This window comes from Puntigrus tetrazona, chromosome 7 (genome assembly GCF_018831695.1).
Source record: "Puntigrus tetrazona isolate hp1 chromosome 7, ASM1883169v1, whole genome shotgun sequence".
Classification (NCBI taxonomy): domain Eukaryota; kingdom Metazoa; phylum Chordata; class Actinopteri; order Cypriniformes; family Cyprinidae; genus Puntigrus; species Puntigrus tetrazona.
The window spans coordinates 13,016,079-13,037,034 of record NC_056705.1 but is presented as its reverse complement, the minus strand read 5'-3'; the positions used below and the strand labels follow the sequence as shown (position 1 = coordinate 13,037,034).

At 36.7% G+C, this 20,956-nt stretch overlaps 2 protein-coding genes across 7 annotated transcripts; both read right to left on the bottom strand.

Moving 5' to 3' along the window:
• Positions 1-12: 12 nt before the first annotated feature.
• On the bottom strand, positions 13-11,591 carry si:dkey-9k7.3 (circularly permutated Ras protein 1). 6 transcript variants are annotated; one of them, XM_043244510.1, is made up of 21 exons: positions 11,454-11,591; positions 11,146-11,296; positions 10,443-10,526; positions 10,107-10,199; positions 8,682-8,774; positions 8,414-8,500; positions 8,230-8,327; positions 7,945-8,145; positions 7,806-7,856; positions 7,621-7,710; positions 6,237-6,388; positions 5,530-5,611; positions 5,203-5,327; positions 4,540-4,624; positions 3,137-3,243; positions 2,931-3,040; positions 2,729-2,840; positions 1,646-1,786; positions 1,469-1,562; positions 554-604; positions 13-396 (listed from the first exon to the last, which is right to left on the bottom strand). In XM_043244510.1, the coding sequence occupies exons 3-21, from the start codon at positions 10,522-10,524 to the stop codon at positions 301-303; spliced, it is 1,950 nt and encodes a 649-aa protein (XP_043100445.1). In that variant the 5' UTR covers positions 10,525-10,526; positions 11,146-11,296; positions 11,454-11,591; the 3' UTR covers positions 13-300. The 6 variants fall into 6 exon arrangements, with proteins under 6 accessions (XP_043100445.1, XP_043100444.1, XP_043100448.1 ...); XM_043244509.1 differs by having other exon boundaries at positions 11,150-11,296; XM_043244513.1 differs by having other exon boundaries at positions 11,146-11,254; positions 11,454-11,544.
• Positions 11,592-12,335: 744 nt separating this feature from the next.
• tkfc (triokinase/FMN cyclase) lies at positions 12,336-19,838 on the bottom strand. Its single transcript, XM_043244517.1, has 16 exons — positions 19,770-19,838; positions 19,425-19,614; positions 18,338-18,630; positions 18,190-18,268; positions 17,973-18,062; positions 15,967-16,001; positions 15,781-15,865; positions 15,614-15,703; positions 15,382-15,498; positions 15,085-15,201; positions 14,654-14,791; positions 14,421-14,527; positions 14,187-14,290; positions 14,047-14,080; positions 13,230-13,322; positions 12,336-13,138 (listed from the first exon to the last, which is right to left on the bottom strand). Exons 1-16 carry the CDS (start codon positions 19,821-19,823, stop codon positions 12,986-12,988), a joined length of 1,779 nt encoding a protein of 592 aa, XP_043100452.1. The 5' UTR covers positions 19,824-19,838; the 3' UTR covers positions 12,336-12,985.
• Positions 19,839-20,956: the final 1,118 nt, after the last annotated feature.

Below are 20,956 nucleotides of genomic sequence, written 5' to 3'. Positions count from 1 at the left end.
GAGGAATCTCTCTGAGATTTCTATAAAACATGTTTTATTTGATTGCATTATATTTAATACAGTCCCTAGCATCTAAGCTCGTAATCTGACATACATTTACACAAGTTACTCACGCAAAAATGTCTGAAATGCATGACTAGCCTAAGATAAATACATCAGTGATGGCATGACAAGACACGCACCGGCTAGATATTATCAACTTATAGTTTGCGTATATTTTATATTGCAAGCAGTATTCACTGTCCATAGTTTGAGATTGATATAGCAGCACATTTAAATGAGTCTTGGTGACATCTGAGCTCAGTGTTCCAGCATGGCAGCTCTCTGGCCCTTTCCGCTCACGCTCTTCGCTCTCTTCATTTGGTAGACTACTTTGGCGGCTGCGTCTGAGAGACTCTGAAGAGGGAAAAACGTGATCCATGATATTTCATTTTATGCATAGCTGTTTTTCAAAATCCTAAAGAAGTTTGTGTGTACATCTGAGTTTAAATTAGATTTATTAATCCCACATTGTCTGTTTTTATGTATAAAGTGTAAGAGATCTTTAACTTACCGCAGTGGAAGGTGTTCGGGATGCCGCTATGGCATCGGTTTCTGTTGTTTTCTGTTTAGAGTAAAAGTGAGTCAGGCTTTTAGCAAAAGGACTTTATCGTTTAGTCACAATGATTCATCTTTGACGCTAATATGGCGTAGGGCACTTTTGGAGCTGAGCAGATTTCAAAACACGTTGAATGTTAAGCACAATTACTGACACAGATCTACAAGCGTGTGAGACTGTGCCTATCCTGACTGTGGTATGCTTATTTAAATAAACAATGACAATACTTTATACATTCTCTGTACTTTCGATGTAGTTTTCATTATGTATGCATAAAAATGATTTTTGAAGTTATAAAATGTTTAAAATGTATTTATATTTGAACAGCACAACCTACTGATTAGTTAAATGTTTCATAATATGAATGATTATATGCCATCTGGAATTTTGGAATAATTCAAATAAAAAAGAAAAACATTTTCCACTCACCCAGGCTGCATTATTCAAACAATACAGTAAAAGCAGTAATATTGTGACATATAAAAGTAACTGCTTTCTGTTATAATGTATTATGAAGTGTAATTTATTTCTCTAATGGCCATTAATCCAGTCTACAGTGTCACATGATTCTTTAGAAATTTTTAGAAAGGCAAATAAATGCTGTTACTTTCATAAAAGAATCCTAAAAATACCGCTGTTTTGTACTTTCATAAAATAATCTAAAAATGCATCACAGTCCACAAAAATATTAAGCAGCACAGCCATTTCCATCACTGATAAAAATGAGAAATGTTATGAGCAGCAAATCAGCATATAAGAATGATTTCTGAAGGATCACGTGAAAGTGAAGACCGGAGTAATGATGCTGAAAATGTATTATGAAATCAAAAAAATAAACCATTTTTTGGATAGTTGAGGGTGCATTCACACCTGGTTGACAGTGGTGAGGTCTTCACAGATCATACTCATGGTGCTGATCCAGTTCCCATAGATGCTCTCTTCTTTAGGGCTTGGCTTCTGTTGACTGTGAGATAAACATAAAGAGTGATATATTTTATGCACACACATATGATGTAGAACAGGGCCGTTTGGATAGGTTTGCCATACCTAATGTCTTTGAGAAGGTCCTGCTGAGCTCTTAGTTGTCTCTGTGCTTCCTGTACCCGGCCCTCCATAGTGAGCCTGGCACACAGCTGGGCACAGTGAACGCCCAGCACAGACATATTTAAACTGCCTGCCCACACCCAACTATAAAACACAGAGATGTAGAAAGAATTTATATATAAAAGTTTATATATATATATATATATATATATATATATATATATTTTTTTTTTTTTTTTTTTTGAGGACATTTTGCATGTAACTCTTCATGTAAATCTTTGTATGTGTGTGTGTGTGTGTGTGTGTTTACACATATAGAGCAGGTAAAATATTTTTCGAAAGCGATATTTCAACATTTCTAAAGGTGAAAATGTATCAAATTTTACCAGATGCTGGTAACAACCCAAATATTCCATACACACAAAGTAAACAAAAGAAATAAGTTCAGAAATTTAGTTATGCATAATAAAATGAAATGATATAGGGACAAAAAAAAAATGAACACATGAAGAAAGGGAGGCATTAGAAATGTATCAGAAATGAAAAAGCAATCAGTGGATATTAATATTAGCTGGTTTAGTCCCAACAACAGGATTATAGAACATGAGACATGGGTGGGCATTTCAGCAAGGCAGTGATCCCGAACACAGCCAATGGTTTCAGAGGAAGAAAATAAAGCTGCTAGAATGGCTCAGCCAGTCACCTGACTTGAATCCAGTAGAAAATAAGAACTTCATGGAAGTTCATGGAAAAGGCCCATAGATCCTCAAGGATTTGACTGTTTGTGTGGAAGAAAAGGCCAAAATCACACCTGATACAATACATTTCAGTAGTGCCATTCCACTTTATTTCACAGAACTTAATTTCTAAACTTGTTTAGTTTTATTTGTATGTATGGATTACTTTGGTCGTTAGCAACAACTGGTGAAAATTTCATCAACAGCATCTTTAGACATTCATTTACTGTGAAAAATGGTGACACGTTCAATACTTATTTTACTCGCTGTATACTACTATAAAGTCAGATGAGACAGTCATAGATTTGGAGGGTGTTTGCTGTTATCGTGCAGTGTTTTAGCGGTTTGCCTGCTGGTGGTGACGCGTTTCTGTTGAGTGATGACTCTCGTCACTTTCTGCAAATCTCGAGTCTTGAAACAAAGCTGCAGCTGAAAAGGGACCCGGTCCCGTTGTTGGAAACCTAAAAACACGCGTTTAAAAAAATTCGACATTTTGTGTTGCATAGTTTCAGTTGATTCTCTTTTTATTGCACTGTATATTTTGTGCTTACTTTCCACTTTTTCTGGTCTGACTGCAAACTGGAAGGTGATCTCAGCACTGTCTGTTACGTTGCCAATCTCTCGTACTAACCTATGATTATCCTCCTCATAGGGGAAGTACCTATGTTGATCAGAGAAAAATAGAGATATATATATATATATATATATATATATATATTATATTGTGTTTACTTTGAGGTTATTAAAGAATACTTACATGCCATCCGGTGCAAGCAATGTTGCTATAACACTAGTTGCTAGAACATTGTCAGCTATAGCGCTCTGAATCTCCGTGGCAACAGTACCAATATTTACAATATTTATCTGAAGAGTGGATGAAACGTTCATAATTAGTTTTTTACATAAGATGACTTGTATATAATATATATGCAATTTTGCCTTCAAAGAAAAAGACAACCTTCAAAACTTTGGGGTTGGTATAAGATTTTTTAAAGATGTTTTCAAAGAAGTCTTATATAGAATAATCTAATCAAATTTTATATAGTAATATTGTGAATAACTATGTAATTTATTTCTGTGATCAAGGCTGAATTTTCATCAACATTACTCCAGTTTTCAGTGTCAGGAGAAGTAATGAGAAGTCATTTTAATATGCAGTTATGCTGTTTAATGATTTTGTGGAAAATGGGATACAAACAGAATTTATTGTAAATAAAAATATTTTACGATTACAAAATCTCTGTACTATCACTGTTGATGAATCTAATGCAAAACGGCTGAATAAAACAATCAATAATAATAATAAAAAATGACTGAATGTTTGAACAGCAGTTCTTATTATTCAATTATTATTCACTTGTGGTGCGCACTACAGAGATGGATGACAGTAAAGTGATTGATGTCTTGCAAACATTGCACCAGTTTCCTATTATCATTGTTTCAAAGCCAGAACTCCTTTTCAAATACAGCTGAAGGGAAAATACTGAACACAAAATAGTCCTTGCTTGTAGGTGTGGGTGTCACTGCTGGTAAGTATCAGTTTCTTTAAAACAGGCTTCAAGCTACATGTCTTAAAGAAATAGTTCACCCGAAAATGAAAATTCTGTCATCATCTACTCACCTTCAAGGTAGCTCTAGACCTGTATGAATTTCTTTGTTCTGTCAAACAAAAAGGAAGATATTTTGAAAAAAGTTTGTAACCAGGATGTTTTGGGAAGTCAGTGGTGACCCAAAACAGCATGGTTACAAAATATCTTCCTTTGTGTTCGGCAGAACAAAGGTATTCATACAGGTTTGGAATTACATGAGGGTGAGTAAATTGTGACAGAATTTTCATTTTTGGGTGAACTATTAATTTAGACCCATTAAAAACAGATTAGGCTTTTACACACGAGGCTGAGGATGTGCTTGAACTCTGCGATACAACAGATGTAGTTGCTGTGAGCCGATAACAGAGCAAAGGGGTCACGCTGAAATTGTGAGCGTTTTCCGCATAGTTTACAATGAGCTACAAGTAACCGAATTAGACAAAAACAACACCCTGAGGAAAAAAAAAAAAGAATCGTTGCTGCAACCTTTTTGTACCTCAAGGTTCCTCTAAAGTAATCAGTCTTTACCATCTTATCTGATCATTGCTGCAGATAAGCAGCAGTAACTCACTCTGCCTCCTGTTTGGTCAGCCAGCCTCCCAACCTCTGCCAAACGACAGTCCTCTCCTTCAAAGGTCATCACGGACACGATCACACTGTAAACAAACACAGCAACAGAAATTGACTTCATGACCACAATAACATGTTACGTGACGTGATTTCATTAGGTACGCTGGCTCTTGTTAGCTACAACCAAGTAACTAGCTACTCTGAAGAAATAATCAATTATTAGCTAGTATTACCTCTTCAGGAGTGCATTTAGATTACTTCACCAAATGTTCTCTCTAATTATACTGCATTCCTTCCTAAATCTAAAATCAGCCTCGACCAGTTGGATAATACAAAGATAGACATTAAATTCTTTTACATAAATAGTATGAAACCGCACAAACTATTCTCGAACCGACAAAGGTATTGAAGGGAGAATGGTAAATTAAAACATTAACATTAGATGTTTAGTTCATTACTGTTTTATATATAATTGCGCTATATATTGTATTTATTGCAATTACAAGTAACATTAAGTAGAAAAATCAAGAGTAATCTCTCACTTTTGTTTTTAAGGGAGAGCAGTTAAATTACAGTGAGTAATTACTTAGTAATGCATCACAGCGTACACGAGGAGAAACAGACATAACATTCAGAAAGAGATTCGTGTTTTTCAGTCGCTCACCCCTTTTCAGCAGCATAATGGGCTAACTGGTTATAAAAATAAGGTGAGTTGGCGGGGCAATGGGAAGACTCTTGATCTAATTGGCCTAGGCCTATGTTGGCCTGCCCATCTGTGCAAATTATAACCTGGAAAAAACACAAAAAGCAATTACACAAATACATGCATATGCATAGTATCAGTACGCACCAGTAGCTAAAGCAAATATTTGTATAAATATGTGATATTTGATAATTGTCCTCGTTTAGACTATTGCTTAACTCAAAGTGATTAGTGGGTTCATCGCTGCATCACATTTTTATAGTAAAAACACATAACTATGGTACAGACTTTTGACCCTGTGAACTGTGATGCCATGGCAACAGAGATGAGGGCAGCAGGTCCCAGTGCTGTGGCTCCATGCTCTCTGAGTCTGAGAAGGAAAAAAAAATTATATTGACTTGAGACTAAAATATACTGCTTTTGAACACGGTTCCAAAAAATATATATATATAGAGGAATAACAATAAACATAGAAGTCATTACTGAATTAGTTGAAATTGTTCTTGGTTAACAGGGTATCACTATGGAAAAAATTTCTTGGTGTGATTTCTTGGTGTGACTTTATCGGTTCTGGTATATGGTTTTCAATAGAAACCATAACATATTTTCTTGTAATTGGCTCTACATGGTTTACAATGACGTAAAGTAATAAAGCTGATATGATATCTATATGCTGCCTTCAAATGCACATAAATAGCCGTCCTAGTCATTTTTGGGGGTTTGGAGTTTACTGTCTTTTTGAGTCTATCTTTGGTATATAACATATTTAACTGGATGTAGTGGTTATATAAAGCTGTGGATCTTTAAGCAACAGTTCAGACGCAGACAGAAGCACAAAACACAAAATCAAACTAAGAGCAAAGAAGCTCAGTGACAAACTTACAAAATACTGCCTGCTCACACACACATACACAGAGCGCAGAACAAATACAGATGAGATGACGTGACCTTTGACAGATATGCACACAATAAAAGCCTAAGAATGTGCCACTCACTCCTTGATTTTCTGGGTGAGAGGTTGGATAGTCTCTGCAATGCAGTGAGGGGTGCTGTACTTCTCACCCTCCTTCTTCAGATAGTCATAGTCCACCAATGCCCAGTCTCTCAGAGTGAGAGGAACCTTTGTGCCATCACCATATACTGTCACCTAAAAACCACAACCACAAATGTTCTTGTTTTTTTTAACTGTATTCTATTCACGTGACATAAAAAAAACACTGCAAGAGCTCTGTTGCTATTCTTTATCTCTGTATCTAGTTCTCTGAAAGGTTTTTGTCATTTACTAAACTTAGTAGTTTCACAGATTTAGTTCCTTCTCAGCGAATTTTGATTTGCACACACTGGAAACCTCACGCGTTTCAAAACCAAACAAGAATGGGAAATGCTCAGTCAGAACTTGATTTTTTTATAGATCTGTTAAATTCTGGCTTCACAAGTATGCGGCGATTGAAGTTATTTTTACACAGTATGTTTTACTGGGTGTACTCAGCCTGGTCCCATGCTGCTAAAATCTACCAGCATAAACTCTGGACCACAGCTTATTCTGACAAAAAATAAACCTCTGAGAAAGGAAGTGACACTAAGATATACCGAGTTCTTTTTTTTAAGCTACCCTACATATAAAATAAAAGCATCTATATTTCCATGTTTACAGACATTTATAACAAATAAGAAAAATCTTGTCAATATGGCAACATGTTGAAAGTTAAAAACACATAAATTGCATAAGGCAAAGCAACTATTATTTTTTTTGTGTTTGTGTACAAATTTGTATTTGCTTTTTTTTCTACCTAACAGTAGAATAATATTGTGCAATGCAATATAAACATGAATTCAGATGTGAATGTAAGGTAAATAAATATATTTCTTATGAATGTATTTCCAGTAAAATTACATCTAACAATTCTATCATATGTAATAATTAATGCTGTCAAAATTACATCTAATAAACATTCTATAATATATGTTTACTGTGTATATTTATTATGTGAATATAAGTACACACATACAGTATAAAATAGAAGTTATTTACATGTATTTATATTTTTATATTTCTATAATTTATATTATATATGGATATATTTAATAAACCAATATAACTTATTTCTCTTAAATATATACATGCATGTGTGTGTGTGTATATATATATATATATATATATATATATATATATATATATTTTGTATTGGCACAATAAAGCAAAAACTTTAAATAATAGTGCAGCATTTTTTCAAAACAGGTGTACATAAAAAAATATCTTTTTATCTTTTGTAATCAGTACTACAAATAATAAATGGTTTGTGCACATCAAATGTAAAAAAGCAAAAAGCACTTGATGCCATAACCATACCACTCATTTTCCCCTTTAAGTCTCTTTACCTCATTGTTAAATGTCACCAGAGCCACTCTTCGGTGAGGTGAGGTTTTCTGCAGCGAGGACAGCACCATCTGAAGAGCTTCCTGGACCCCCTGAATACAAAAAATGGGAGTATCATCACATTTATTTTGTGCCTGTTTATACAAGCAAAAATCATTTTTATTTGAAGTCAGAAGTCACCTCTCACCTGCAGTCGTGAAACATACGTGGGCGATCGTGTGCTGTTACCGGGAGAGATCTAAAAGGAAAATTTTACGTGGACATTAAATGAATGTGCTGAAATAACAGTAACAGCTCTGGAGATCTGTAATGAGAGTCATAGGCACCTCAGAAGTGACACTCATACTTCCGGAAATGTCCACGCACACGACAATGAGCATGTCGTCTAGATTCTCATAATCTGTGTCCTCCTCCTCGTCATAGTAAAGTATATCCCTGCCTGGAGGATTGCGCAAAGGAAACCGGCCGCCCTTCAGTGTAGTCTGAGGGTAAACGTTCTCCTTCCCACAAAACTCACAGCTCCATATCTACAAAAAAGGCACAGGAAACACTTTGAACAAAAGTAAGTGGCGTATAAACACAGTGGTTTGGCACCTGCTGGTATAACTTACTATTGTTTTCTGCTGCGTCTCTGGGCTGCTTGCTGAGGACATGATGGCACTGCATTTCCCACAACGCACTGGTTTCTGGCTGCTCTGTATGGCAGATGCTACGGAGGCAGTAAGTGAGTTAAACGGATGTAACGTTTAGGATGTTTGTGCTTTCAAAAAAATATAGTTTGGCAGTTCAGCACACCTTTACCAACGTCCACAAGGCTTCCCACTTTTAGCGACACTACATTTACGTTAGCTTTAAGCTGAGTCTCTCCATTATTCTCCAGACCTGAGAGAGAGAAGGTGAAGTCAAATAATACACAAAGGTTGGAACGCAGAGCTTGGGCTGCAATTCAGCTCACAAAAGCACATTAACCCATCGAATAAATGTAAAATAGATGATTATTGTATCGCTTTAGTTTTGCATAACTTCTGTGAATTTTTCAAAGGGAGTTTAAGTGATCTCTCACCTCTCGGTGGTACTGGTGGTGGGAGTAAACTACAGACGGTTTCTCTCCTTTGTATGTTACGTGGCGGTACAGGTGGCGGAGCCATCGATGGAGCTGTAAAAGATAAAAAACAAATCTAATGAATGCAGTTTTTAACACTGATAATAAAAACAATAAAAACATTATTAAGCACTAAACCAGCATTTAAGAATGATTTTTGAACCAGTAAAAATTGTAAAATACACTAAAATAGAAAACAGTTACTTTAAGGTTTACAGCAGTACTATTTTTTTATTACATTAAAATATATAAGAATCCAATAAATGCAGCTCTTGTGAGTATAAGAGACTTTCATTCATCAAGATTTAGATTTATACAAAGGTTGGACAAAATAACACCCAACCAATATTTCTTTATTAATGCATTTGACCATAATTTGCCTTTAATACAGCTTCCGGCCTTCTAAGACTAAATTATCATTTTAAAAATACAGCTTTGCAATACTTTATCTACATATACAGTATGCCATTAGAATATCATCTGTAAAAGAGGGAATTGGCTTCTACACGTTAAAACTGTCCACAGTTATCTTCCAGGTTTTATGGTCATGACACCATGGTTTTTGCATTTTATCATCGGTGTCTGTGATTTCTGTTTCAGCAGTTGGTTTTGTGATGTTCTTTGTCGTCAGATTTCGGGTCTTCAAGGTGACTCTGAACTTTGCTTTGTCTTTTGCCGCAGTAGTCCTGTGTTTTTCGGACATCCTTTTAGTAATTCACAGTCAGTCACTTTCGGTTTTCGACAACTATTCTTTCTCACCGCTCAAGTCTTGCCATGCTTTGTGCATGCAGTCATAATCTAAAAGACTGCTGTTCTTAAAACACCAAACGATTGGGTTGTAAGGTTAGAGACACTTGCTGATTTGTTGCTTGTGGAAGTCTGTCAAGTCACCCATTTCAAAAACCACTAGTACTAACCACCGATAAACACTTGTACCAATATACAAACCAGAGAAAAATTAATAGATAAATAAAAACGAATTTGCAATGTTTTGTTATTTCACTGCAGCCCACGCACATTGTATAAATCTCTCCTGTCTAACAACGGGCATCTATGTTATTTTGTCACTTTGTATATAAATCACGCAACATTTGCACCAGTGAAGTTTCTCTGTCATCGCTTTTACGCACCCACAAAAGGATGTGATCTTATTTTTTCCAACCAGCGTTTTTTTTGAACCAAAAGTGTTGTTCCACTCAACCTTCAAAGTCAACTGATTAAAGCTGCAGTCAAACAGACGCTGTCAGTTCATCTGTTCTTCGTCAGAACTAGTACGAAAAACTGCCACAAAGACAACATTAAAGAAATAACAATTTCTCGCACGTACAGAGAGAATGCAAGCCGCGTTAATAAAGCGATGCTAAGATGAAAAACAAATTTACTCACCTGGTTTCTGAACGACAGTGAAGCGGTTGTCGTAAGGATGATCGGAGACAGACTGAGCTCTGAACAGGCCACACGGAAGAGTGGAGGCAGAACCTTCAAAACATGAGCATGCGTGAGGGATGGATGGGCTATTGGTATAATATAATACAATATAACATAAAAATACACCATAACACAAGTTGTCAAAAAACAATTGACAAAACTAAATTAAATCTGACATGTATAACTTGGCTATTTTTTCCCTTGATACATATTCTTCATTCAGTAATACTGTCTCTTTACACGTTATCTGTGCTGTATTATTAAACGTTAATAACTCTACAGCGTACTACTGACCTTGATTTGAGACTTTAGCCTCATTTTCTGTTAAGCTCTCAGACCTCCAGTTACACACTACGTGACTGCAAGCGAACTCCATCTCTGTGGGTGAGGAAAAAAAAAAGTCTTCGTAAAAAAGCAGTCAGAAATTACGCTGACATCAAGTTCTGTTTTTACAGTCAAATTAAAATAGAAACCTGTAACTCCCGGGCACTTTAAAATAACTTCAGCAAGTATTTCTTAACACGTGTTAGTGTACACTAAAAATACCAGTTAATGCTATGTTTTTCTGTGCTGTTTAGGCAAGACGGTTTTTTTCTCTCTAAACTTTCATTTCCTGCTAAAATAGTTTTACTTTGATCTCAGTTACACGTGAGGCTAAACACTGCGGCACAGTTCGATTTCCTTCTAAAAGGATCACAATAGTGTGATTAATTATTAAAACAGTGCTATTGTGTGCCTTGGTCTTATCTGCGTTTTTAACACTTCTTCTCTGTTCTTTAGTTTTCTTTTCGGTGAACGTTTGCAAAACCCCAACACAACCCGACGTTACAGTTTATATAAGATGTGTAAAATAACACAACGGTATTCTGGTGGTATATATTTAAACTACAAGCAAAATGAGCGAGGGGTTGGCTTTACTTGTACAAATATAATAGAAACAGTCTATTAAAGCACGGAGGCGTCAACTCGGATGAACTCTACAGCGTTTGAAACGTACCTACCCGGGGATGGTGATTCAAAATAAACCTTCTCTCATTCAGCTTTCACAGAAAGACGGCAACATTACGGTCCTTCTCTTCACACGCTTAGTGTGCATGTTTGGCTATCTACTTAAAGACACAGGAAGACAGGAAACTGTGGGTGCATGACTAGAAGAAGAAAAAAAGGTAAAGAATAAGAGCGAGAGAGAAACGAAACAAGATGCCCAGCTTGATTGTGCGTCTCTGTTTATATTTAAATACAGCCGTCTTTGTTCTTCCTTTTTATGGACGTGGACTTTGATTCGTGATTTTGAGTCAGGCTTACCTTTACATAGAAAGATAATTCGGTCGTTTATTCATTAGCGGCTGTGAAAGTCCTTCGCGCTGGGCGTGATATAAACAGTAAGGCATCGGACCCACGTCAGGTTTGTCGTGTAAACGTGTACATACGGGTGAGAGTATTACATGGAAGCCCGTTTCCCACGTCGAAAAAGAGGTTGTTGCCTGTCAGGTTTAGATTATAAAAAGAGATATAAACTCACAGTTGCAAGTTATAAAGTCCGAATTGGGAGATATAAACTTTAATTGTGTGATATAAGGTCGCATTTCTGACTTTTTTTTCCCTCAGAATTGGGAGATATAAACGTGTAATTGCGAATTATAAAGTCCAGTTATGAGCGGGAAAGACTAACGTGTTCTAAGAATTCTGACTTCATTTGTCCGTTTATATCAAGCAATTCTGACTTTTTTCCCCTCGCAAAGTTGAAATCTCACAATTGCAAGATTTCAACTTCTAAAAAGTTGAAATAATGGCGGAAAACAAAGTTTTAATTGTCTCTCAGTAGAAAGAGTCGACTCTGAATCGTTGAAACAGGTGCCACAAGTCGTTTCATGTTGACGTCACATTGGAACATTAGCATATTGCCCGCCCACTTATTGTGCCCGCAGACCTGGGAAAACTTGATTTTCGTGTTGGTCTGTATGCAGACAATGTTTTTTGACCTTGCATGTAAAAGTATAGTTCACGCAAAAATTCAAAGTCTGACATTTTTTAGAAATGAAAAAATGGAAGTTGGTTGTAACAAAAACTAACATAAAGCAAATCATACTGATATAGAATGACATGAGTGTAAGTAAATGACGAAAAATGAGGGAATTATGCTTTTAAAACTTGATTATTCAAAATGATATCACCACAGATTAGAAGTGTTTTTTATTTAGTTTTTATTAGTCACATTCATTCATTTTACAACTGATTTGCTTAGATGTTGAACGTGTTTTTAGTGTCAAACAGACATGTAATCATGCTCCTTTTCTATTCAAACATTTTTTTAAAAAGTTAATTACAAATGATGTTGATCGTTTACAACAGTAAACAAAAACAATTCAACTACAAAGCGCTCTCATTTCAACACTGGTTTTTATTGTTTTAATGGTAGTGTATTGATTAGTTTTTTATCATTTTAAGCATTTAAGCTAAAAAAGAAGTGTTAATTCTGATTATTATTCTTGGAATAAAATCGTACAATCAACTGAACCATTGCTTCTATGTGAGCCAAACACTTGCTCGGTTGAATGCTGAGCATCAGTTTTTACAGCCCTTTAAGGATGCCATTCTATTAACACCACATTTAACAGCGTGCGTATTTTAAAATTAGACATCATCTCGAACATCTGCAATAATCAAATGTTAGCAAACACATGTTTTGTTCGCAGCCTCTTTCTTTACTGTTCCTTAAAATGATAGTTCGCCATTTGTCTTTCAAACAAACAAATTCAGAGCTATATTAAATAATGTCCTTTCCGTTTTTGGGTGAACTATCCCCATTAGGAAACTGTTGCCAAGCTGCTCTTCCTCTACGCCTTCAAGGCATTGAGTATGGCCTTCATTATGGAGGCCACCGCTACGGCACCAGGGTCAGGCTGGGTCAAATGTTGAGAAGCAACGTAACTGGCACGTCCGGCCCTTGCAGTGAGATTGCGAGTCGACTGCGCTCCCAGGTCTGCTTTCTGTTGCACATAATCAAGAGGGCAATATTACAGATGCACAAAATTATGAGGACAAAGGAAAGCTAAAAATGGCTGAAGTGGTGTTCCATACCTCCACTGCAGATTGTAGTATAGCTATGTGACCACCAGGAGGAGCTGTGGAGAGCTTCATCAGCTCTTCCACAGCTGGGCACAGGGCATCAAGCTAAAAGGTAGAAACACACAGTTTTATTAATGATTTGCAAGTAGCAAAGGTTTCATTTAATGATGGTACTAGGATACAACCTGCAGGTTAATTATTTCAAAAACACAGCTCAGGTAGATTTTTATTTGTGTCAGGGATCAATCATTGATATTCACAAAAAAAATGTGTTGATCAATAAAATGTATCATTTATCATAATTTTTCATGATTAAATGCACAGTGTATTTTAAAATGTAAAGAGGGAACTAGACCACTGTTCAAAGAGTCAGAATAATTTTTAAAGAAATAAATACTTTTATTCAACAAGGATGCTAAATAAAGACTTTTACTTTGTTTTAAAATATTGTTTCAAATGAATGCTTTTTTTTAAACTTTACATTCATCAAAGAACCCCAGAAAAAAGCAGCACAACTTAAAAATTAAGTAGCACAACAGCTTTTAACATAAATAATTATAAAAAATGGTACTTGAGCAGCAAAACAGCATGACTGGAGGAATGATGCTGAAAATTACATTTTGTAGCACAGGAAGAAATTAGATTTGCAAGTATATTAGAATATAAAACTGCAAAACTTTAAAAATATTTTTTTAACTTTTAAACAGTAATGTAATTCATTTATATGTTACCTAATATACATTTACAACTGCAGGACTACAGATTATGAATTTGTGTAAAACAGTTACTACAACTAGAATATGATTTGTATTTCATGCCTCAATCATACCATGGTCCGATCCCCTGGTTCAGCGCCTCCATATCTGTTGGAAATATTTGCAATAAACGCCACATCAGTTTAGTACATTTTATACTGAGATGAGCGAACAATTCAGACTCAGTGTGTCAGCTAATACTTGTGTCACTGACCTCTTCATGGCCTCTGTGCCAGCGTGCAATGCCTTTGCCCAAGCTGCACCATCACAGTTTTGTTTGAGATGAGGGGCGGCCGCAGACAAAAACAGGCAGTATAACTGTGAAGAAAAAGATTAAGGGTCATTTGACCGTTTCTTGAGAAAAACACACAGATTTTTAGGGTTAGCTAATCGGCTCAAGCATTGCTTTAGTGAGTCAAGTGTTTGAACCTGATATACATTCACATACCGCTCCTGATGACCCTCCCATCCTTTCCCGGACCAGAAGAGCAAGATCTGCCAGCAGCTGGCCAAGGTTTCCAGGGATTCTGCTAGTCTGGAGCCACTCCTGCATAGCTGACGTAAGACACATTGTGAGGCACAAGTAAAAATTGTTCAAAAAGCGTAATACATATGCACAAAATTAAACAATGCGCTGGTTTAAATGATATGTGCATCGTTTGAATGCGTGAAATGTTTTACCAGTAGCTACGAGAGCATGCGTGCTCCCACAATCTCCATCTCCTGCTGCACGGTCCAAAGCATTGAGTTCCTCTTGCTGCTGCAGGAGGATCTCGCACACAGACTCCAACACAGGTCGAACCACTGAAGACAGCGAACCTGCAAAATATACATCATTGAAATCAGTAAGATTTTTCTTTTTAAACAAGTGAATATTTTATTCAGCAAGGAAGCATTACCTTGATCAAAATGACAGTAAGGGATGACACGATATTAGTGTTAAAAACATGAAAAAACTCTCACCAATCACAAACTTTAAAAAGGGATATTATTTGTACCTTTTTTTTATTACACCTATTATGCTTATGCTAAAATTTGAATGAACTGCATTACAGGAAATACAAATAATTTGAACAGTGCACGTTTTGATTGTCTCTCCGTCTCTTCCCTACCTTCAGTAAAATCATCTGAAGCTGCATCGAGTTTTTCTTCAGGTTCTATAAAGAGGTTCCTCCCACTCACAGAGGCTGTGCTGAGGTTAGGCCAGGCCGGGGCTGTGGTTTTAGCGTCTGAGAAAAACAAATCAGATACTCTTCAATGCATTTTCATTTTAGAGTGTACCGGCAAAGTAATTTTAGTGTTTTAAATAGAGAACGTGCAGTGCATGTTTTTCTATTATAATAAAATTAACTAACGATTCCAATCTCAAGCTAAGCATGCTTGTAAAATTGGTTTTAAACAGAACACACCAAACAGTCTGAGCATCTCTTCATCGACCTTCATTAAAGAGAGAGACATTCCCGCCATCTCCAGAGATGTCATAAACGATCCAGACATCACCCTCACAACCAGCACACCACGCTCCTCTGAAAATGACAAACTTTGTTCACGCAAAACGGTACTGTCTAAATAAAGCATGTAAGGCTAAATGTTGCACATCTAATATATGATGTAGAGCTTGTTGTGCTACTTGAGTCTCACCTAGGCAGTGTACAGCTGCTTTAGAAACCACAGCTATTTCCAGACACGAGAGAGCGCCGAGATTATTCACACACAGCACCACCTTGTCTCCTGAAAGGCAGGTTTAAATACACGTGTAAACGTGCTCATTCAGAATCAACCATGTTCACACGAATTACGCATTGTACCTGATTTTAGCGGCAGATGGGATATGTTCGAAGAATCAGTCATGTGACTTATCATAGCTTTCACAACTTCATCAGCGGAAGCCAGCTGTAAAAAAAAAATAATCAAAACCATCAATCTCAAAAGGCCATACATTGCTTCTTCTTTTTTTTTTTAGAGATATTATCGGAACATTAAAAAGGACTCACTTTTGATCTCTTAATACCTGGTTCTCCATGGATCCCTGTACAAATAAATAAGCAGCGCAAATTGTATTGTGCAAATATGATATAGACACACTAATGTTCAAGTTTTGGGTCAGAAAGAATTTAAATGCAATTAATACTTTTATTCAGCATTAAATTGATCAAACTTTAGAGTAAAGACATTTATAATGTTGAATTTCTAGTGCAGATGAAATCTGTTCTTCTTAAAGCTGCAGTGCATATGTTTTTTCTCTCTGTTGACATCTATGTTTGAAAACTTGGTATAGCAGTTCCTTGCTGAGTTATATCCCATGTGCGGGTTGTACTGCAGCGTGGCTCCAGCTCGGAAGAATCGAATGGTTTGCGCTGAATGTGTAGCTGTCAGTCACTGCACTGGTGGTAATCCTGTACTTATTAATCACAGATTATAAACTACGTCTTGGAATATATGACCCAAATCAGATTTTTCACTGGATATTATCATCCGCATAAGTAATAGTTCTGCCACACTTTGATCTGACAAACTGAGAGAAAAAGCATTACAATAAATTGTGATTACATTAATTAACTCTAATTAACTTAATTAACTAAATTATTATTATTGTTGTACTTTATTCTCAAATTATTAATGTTAACAACATCATTATTGCATGGCTATGTCACATCATTCAAATTTCATGTTAATAAATTCTTTTAGCCCTAAAAGCAAACTATGCTCCCTTCAAACTGTTTTTTTATATACAAATTTAAATGGAATATAATTTAATTTAATTCACATTACAAATGATTTTTTTGCCATTTAATTATCGAAGCTGCTGTGAGACTGAGCTGTAATTAAAAGATGAATCCTCAGCTGAATGAGTTCATAGCATGTACTAGCCAGGACAGCTTCTTTATGTTTACAGCCGTGACGTAAAGACGCAGTGCCATGATCGAATTTCCTGTGAAAACCTACCTGTACCACTCAAATTAGAAAACGTTATTACAAGCTAACCGTTGTGAATCGGGGTAAAGTTAGGTGAGAGCTTTAAACACTTGCTGGTTATGTACTTGCTCAGATATTAATTTTGAATCATTTTTAACCAAAAAAAGTTTATATTCATCAAAATAATGTTATGGTTTCCACAGAAATATTAAGCAGCTCAACTGTTTTCACACTGACCATAACAAATATTTCTTGAGCACCAAATCAGCATATGCTGAATCATGGAGTAATGACAGCTTTGCATCACAGAGTTAAAATATTAAACTGTTACAATTCATAAACTGTAACAACATTACTGTTTTTACTGTATTTTCGATCACATACATTTAGCCTTAATGAGCATAAAACTGCTTTTCAACCGCTCAAAACTTGTGTTTGAATAGTACGTAGCACACTCCTTTCTTAAGAAAACTAAATGAACTTAAAGGTTGCGAGTCAGAAGCACCCGACTGTCCTTGCAGAGTTGAAACTGACTCACTTTATCACCTCTGTGCAGAGCCAGCATAGGCTGCTCTCCAGGTTCAGGAAATAATATATGTGCTGACCACACGCTATTCTCTGTGTCGAACTGTTCTGGAACAGTGTTGTAAAATACAACTTAACAGCTGATTTCTAGTTGTGTCCTCTTTTGGAAGCACAAAGAAAGTAGTTTCATTTTTACGACACACAGCGTCTCCTGAACATGGCACCTGCAGCAACACTACAACCAGAATAATAGTTCCACCTTTTTTCTTTATGTAAACATTTGGGCGGTGTTTGAAAAAAAAAACAAAAAAAACATTCTGTGACATAGAAAAATGGGGGCTTGTTCAAGCGCGTTGTTTTAGGGAGGTGTGGACAGGTATAACTGTAATAAAGAATATCTCTTTGGTTTCAAAACTTTAATCTTTGCAACTTTAGGAATCTTATCTCGGCACTAACAGCCTGTAACACTCCAAAAAGAAAAGGAAATGTCAAATCGCGTTATATGTCCCCTTTAAAAAATTATACATTTTTACACTTTAGTTATATAAATATCTCATACCCAGTCCCAGCTCCATCTCTCCTGGTGGAAGCTGGAAAGTTGGAAGGCATCCAGGCACACTGCATGGAGACAGACTAACTCCCAACGTACCTGTTAAAACAGCAAAACATTTTGTACGTATGACAGTGACTGTACTTTCACACTGAATACAGATATAACGCAGGACCGCAACATGTACGCTAAACAGCCCAGATAGCGCTATGCTGGCATTTCTCACCAATATTTTTTGTTGCTTCGTTCACCCGTGCAACAATTTCACCCAGTGGGCAACCTTTCTCGGCCAGAGCTCCAGCTACCTAAAAATAAAACCACCATTGATTCGATTGTCAATTCATTAACGTTGCCACTCAAACTCATTATGGTACCTTATGAATGAGCACGGTTCCACACAAGCCTCTCCTCCCGGCCTTGCTGGGCCGAGCGAAGGCACAGTCATCGGCCACAATCACCATGTCCACCTGGACTCCCTGTGAACGGGCCTGTTCTGCAGCTATGCCAAAGTTTAGGCGGTCACCCGTGTAGTTCTTCACGACGAGCAGGACTCCCGAAGCGCCTCTCCTCCACAGAGTCAGAATAGCAGCCAGAACGCTGCCTGGAGGAGGAGACGCGAATACTGCTCCAGCCACAGCTCCAGACAGCATTCCCACGCCAATATAACCTGAACGAGAGTTACATTCATTACGCGTCATATGAGTTCGAAATAGCATTACGCGGTGCTAGCGACACCAAGGACATGGGTTCAATTCTCAGGGAACGCATAAACTGTTCAAATGTACAGTGGTGGCCAAAAATTAGAACGTAGCAAGGTTTTAAAGTCAGTTATTTCTACCTTTGCTGTAGCGTGTCAGTAGGAAAATAAGTTTACCTTTTTTAAACATTTATTCATTTTGCTATTAATTGTTATCAGTGAGATTTGGGTTTGCACAACGCGTCTGAAACAGCCAGCGCGCCACACAGAGACCTGATCTGATCATCATCCAGTCTGTCTGAAATGACATGAAGAAACTGAGACAGAGGAACTGTGCCAACGTCTCCAAGAGGCTTCAGGAAACCTACCTGCAAAGCTACGGTACTGTTAAAAAACTTTTTAAGAGAAATGCTGTCAAATAAGGATGCTATTGTAATTATTTTGGCCATCACTGCACTGATCCAAATAGGAAAATGGCACATTTGCACTTATTGGGCACATTGGGATACATAATCTGAATAAGCTTGTTGTTTAATATTAAACTATAATTTATACAAAATTCAAAAAAATAGTATAAATAAATAGCATATAATATTATGCTATGCTTATGGTATAGAATGTAATTTTTTTTATATTATACTGATTCCACCTGGCATGCTAAATAAGGACGCTTAAGCGACTGGATCTGTCCCAAATGGACACTTCTCGTGCACTGGCGAGGGTTTGGGTTGCATTTGGGACAGGACGTGTGCATCACGCTTTACCTGCATGCGCCGGTTCGTGGCCAGATCCTCCTCCGGACAGGAGGGCTACCTTTCCCTTAACGCTCTCCAGATCGGACCGCAGCACAACTCTGTGCCCCCGCAGCAGCGCCAGACCCCCGTTACTCCCGACGAGACCCTCCAAAGCCTCATCCACACACTTGTCAACCGAGTTCAACAATTTCCTCCGCACCTGCTCCGGCCATACAACAATAACACATTTGCATATCGGTCACTATTTAGCACCGTTTCAAAATCACCACAGAGACCAAACGTGCTCCCTGCGCAGTAGAAACATGCCACTGTTTGCTGAAAGGATCCTGAAGGAGAAACCGTTAGCCTACATACCTCCATCATGCCTGCATAACCACAACCTTCGTCCCGTGATGCGTTGTCGTTCATGAACGATTCGTTCGATTCGAACTGATCCGTAACATGACTCGGGAACAACGAGTCATCTCAGAGAGGGATTCGTTCATTTCGCGTTGACCGCGCGTGCATAAAATCCTATTGGATCTTCAGCAAAGAGATATTATTTATTTATTTATTGTTAAACATTACAAGCATAACACAGTTACAATTATACATAAAGACGCAATTAAAAAAAAAGAAAAATAAATAAATACATAAAAAAATATACACTCAGATTTTGCAGGTTTAACACCAAAAAAGCAGCAAATTACAATTTAAGACAGAAAAGATGAACACAGGGATACTGTTTTCATATCTTTCAAATTTGTAGAATTATGGCTAGTTCCCAAATATTTATCCAATTTAACTTTAAAAAAAGAAAATAGAGGTTTATAGTCATATATAGTAAACGTGTGTTTATTAAGGTGAGATTTTGCTAACAGAAAACATAAATTATATATTAATATTAATTATTATTAATATTAATTAGGTAATATTTAGAAAACAGAAATGATCATTCACCCGTGGGTCTGAGTCTTTTGTCACGTGATGCAACAGCAGTATTAGATACAGAAAAGTTAATAATTCACAACCTTCCTTACAAACACATTAACAGTCGGCCTATGCTTTTCTGGGCTCAGGTTTTTTTTTTAATGTCTCAAAATGATGGTGGTAAAGAAGCTTTAAACCGCACTTTGATAAAGCATAAACACGTACATAAACATACATACAAGGATACCGTTAATGATAAACGTTTAAGTTGAAAGCTGGCTCGTGACAAAAGAGGGAACGACTCGTTTCTGGACTGCATAGCTTCAGTTTATGGAAATGTAACGTTACAAAAGAACGATCAACAGATTGGGATTATGACTAATTATTATGACTAAATAGTCTGCATAAATTTAATCGTTTAATTCTCATAATCTGGTCTTGGTTGCATTGTATTTTTTATTGCATTCACAATTTGGCTATTAACAATTAATTATTAATTTGCTGAAACGAACGGGACGAACGAAATGTCTTGAAAAAAGATTCGCTCATTTAGATGAACGAGATTCAAACGAGTCAGTAAAATGATCCGATGTTCCCAACGGGATATATCGCCCTCCGAAGGGCACTTCGGA